At 35.4% G+C, this 2868-nt stretch overlaps 1 protein-coding gene across 1 annotated transcript; it reads left to right on the top strand.

Moving 5' to 3' along the window:
* Positions 1-1235: 1235 nt before the first annotated feature.
* LOC139191930 (uncharacterized) lies at positions 1236-2364 on the top strand. Its single transcript, XM_070812959.1, has 2 exons — positions 1236-1710; positions 1844-2364. Exons 1-2 carry the CDS (start codon positions 1236-1238, stop codon positions 2362-2364), a joined length of 996 nt encoding a protein of 331 aa, XP_070669060.1.
* The last annotated feature ends 504 nt before the right edge of the window (positions 2365-2868 follow it).

The raw sequence follows: 2868 nt of genomic DNA, 5'->3' as shown, positions 1-2868 counted from the left end.
GGGTGTGTGTGTGGAATGGATTGAGTGGTTGCATAATGCATTAAACATTGTTTAATTGTGTAGTCATAGACTCATATGCTTCGATTATCAGCAGTAAGTAAACACTTTTCAATTGTGTAGTCATAGTTTAGTTGAAGTATTAGAGCAGCCAATTTGATTTGAATGAGTTGCATACCATGCATCAATGTGGTTGAGCCTTGAGGCTTGAGTAGTGTAGTTATAAATTTATAAATTATAATATATGACTTATTTGGTAGTTTGGTTTTCTGATATGGGGAACCCTTGCAAATGGCAGCCAAATTAGGAAAATCGATGAAGCCAAGTTTGGGGAAAACCATCAGTTGCCATTGGCCAACTTGATTGGATTTGGGTGTTGTATTGTATATGTACTCTAGCACTAGCATTGTTTATTAGCCTGCTTGACTATATGTAACAAATTAACAATAATGTTGTCTCAATAAAGTTATAAACGATGAAACCGCGATTCTCTTTTGTGAAAATTCAAGACATTGCAAATCACTTAACATTCCTGCATGAATAATAAGACTCTGTTTCTTCTTGTAATCTGAAGCATTTAGCGTGCATTGATGCATTTTCTGTTGTGTTCCTTCTATATTGAAGTTTAATGAGGATCAAATATCACACTTGTTGTCTTGTCTGCTTTTTGGATACAAGCAAATCTCCCAAATAATTTGCCTTCAAATTTGAGGCAACATTATTGTTTGAAATGATTATATGAGGATTACATTATTGTTTCAAATCTTCCACTTTTTGAGTTCTAGAAAATGCTTATATGAGGATTACATTTACATTAGTAAGAGTCAATCCCTATTTACATGTTTGAAATGATTTTCTGCTTTTTTAGATGGCGGGCACCGTATCATCTGGAGCATCTAACAATATGGCCGCGGCAACCAAGATGTTGGAAAAGAGGCCACACGTTGAACCTCATGCTTCAAGGAATTGGCAACCTACCTAGGTTCAAAGGAGTGATTGAAAAGGCCAAGGCTTTTACTATCTTCATTTATGCTCATCATAAAACATTAGCATTGATGAGAAAGTATACAAAGAAAAGAGACATAGTGAGGCCCGGAGTCACAAGATTTGCAGCTTCTTTCCTAACTTTGCAAAGCTTGGTTGATAAGAAAAAAGACTTAAGGATTATGGTTGCTAGTGATGAATGAGAACAATGCAAACATTCCAAGAGTACAAAGGGGAAAGCAGCATATGCTACCATGGTGAGTGCACAATTTTGGAATGGGATCTCACTTTGCTTGAGAGTGTTTGAACCGTTGTTTAAGGTTCTTCAACTTGTGGATGGGGATAAAAAGCCATCAATGGGGTTTTTGTACGGGGAGCTACAAAAAGCGATGAATGAGATCAAAGATGCATTGCAAAATAATGAGATCCATTATAGACCAATCATACAAATTATTGATGAAAAAGCTCATGATCGGCTTGATGGTCCATTACATTTGGCGGCCTACTTCTTGAATCCTTATTACTTCTTCAAGGATCCAAGCATTCAACATGATTCATTAGTTATGGACGCCATGTTTACTTGTGTTGAGAAGTTCTTCCCCAACAACTTTGAAGTCCAAAATCGAGTTATTAATATAGAGATGTTGAAGTACAAGAAAAAAGATGGTGGATTTGGAAGATATTTGGCGGAGATTGGATGCGTTGAGAATGATGACAACTATGATCCGGGTATGATTCTAATTGAGTAATTCTAGTTGTTTTTATTTACTAGTCTAATTGTAATTGTCTTTCTTTACTAGTCTAGTTCTAATTGTTTATCTTTACTAGTCTAATTCAAATTGTGTACTTTGTACTTTTTTAGCTACATGGTGGTCTACTTATGGCAATGGTGTGCCTAATTTGCAAAGAATTGCTATCAAAATTCTCTCATTGACTACAAGTTCATCCGGGTGTGAGAGAAATTGGAGCACTTTTGAGGGAATACATACAAAGAAAAGGAATAGACTAGATACTACAAGGTTGAATAATTTGGTCTATGTCCAATTCAATGCGAGGATCATGAACAAGAAGAAAAGAGAGAAAGAGAAGAAAGTGGATATACTACTCGCTAGTGAAGCTAGTATGGCACAAGGATGGATTGTGGAGGGTGTTGATGAAGAAACTGAGCTTGGTTCAGGAATGGATGGAGATCAATTAGAGGTGGATAGTTCCCTAGAGCCTAGGAGGAGTTCTAGAAATGTTGAAGTAAGAGAGCTTCATGAAGAAGATTTTGTATCGGATGAGGACACGGAAGAAGAAGGAGATGATGATGAAGAAATTGAGTTTGAGGCCGACACGGAGAAAGTCTTGGAAGGATGTGGAGAAGAAGAGATTGAGGCCTAGACTCCTAGCTTTAAAACTTTGCAAGTATCTTATATCCTTATCCCTTTCATTTTGCATTTTATGTGTAATGTGTTTAAACTTTAAATTGTGAACTTGTTGGATACATCATATATGTATGATGTATTATCCAAGAATGCTCATTTTGATTATATGCTTAATGTGCTTTTAATTTGTAAGTTTGTTGGATACTCAGGAAAACAACTTTCATGTGCTTTTAATTTGTAAGTTTGTTGGATACTTAGGAAAAGAACTCTTATTTTGATTATATGCTCAATGACAATGTGCTTTTAAATTGGAAGTTTGTTGGATGCTTATTGCATACAGGGATTATCCAAGAACATTCATTTTGATTGTAAGCTTGATGGATACTTGTTGCCTTGTTGGATACATATATCATCCAAAAGCACTCAGATTGATTACATGCTTAATGTGTTTTCAAATTGTAAGCTTATTGGATACATGTACTTTATGTAATCTCTACTTATTTACACAATATACAATAAA

Source organism: Malus domestica, chromosome 15 (genome assembly GCF_042453785.1).
Source record: "Malus domestica chromosome 15, GDT2T_hap1".
NCBI classification, from domain to species: domain Eukaryota; kingdom Viridiplantae; phylum Streptophyta; class Magnoliopsida; order Rosales; family Rosaceae; genus Malus; species Malus domestica.
The sequence above is the reverse complement of the archived record's forward strand: the minus strand, read 5'-3'. Positions and strand labels throughout refer to the sequence as shown.

What these genes read in the sequence shown, in the direction of transcription:
- LOC139191930 (XM_070812959.1), top strand. Translation starts at nt 1,236, where the DNA reads ATGGTGAGTGCACAATTTTGGAATGGGATCTCACTTTGCTTGAGAGTG. An exon ending in TGATGACAACTATGATCCGG is followed by an intron (nt 1,711 to 1,843) that starts GTATGATTCTAA and finishes GTACTTTTTTAG; the next exon opens with CTACATGGTGGTCTACTTAT.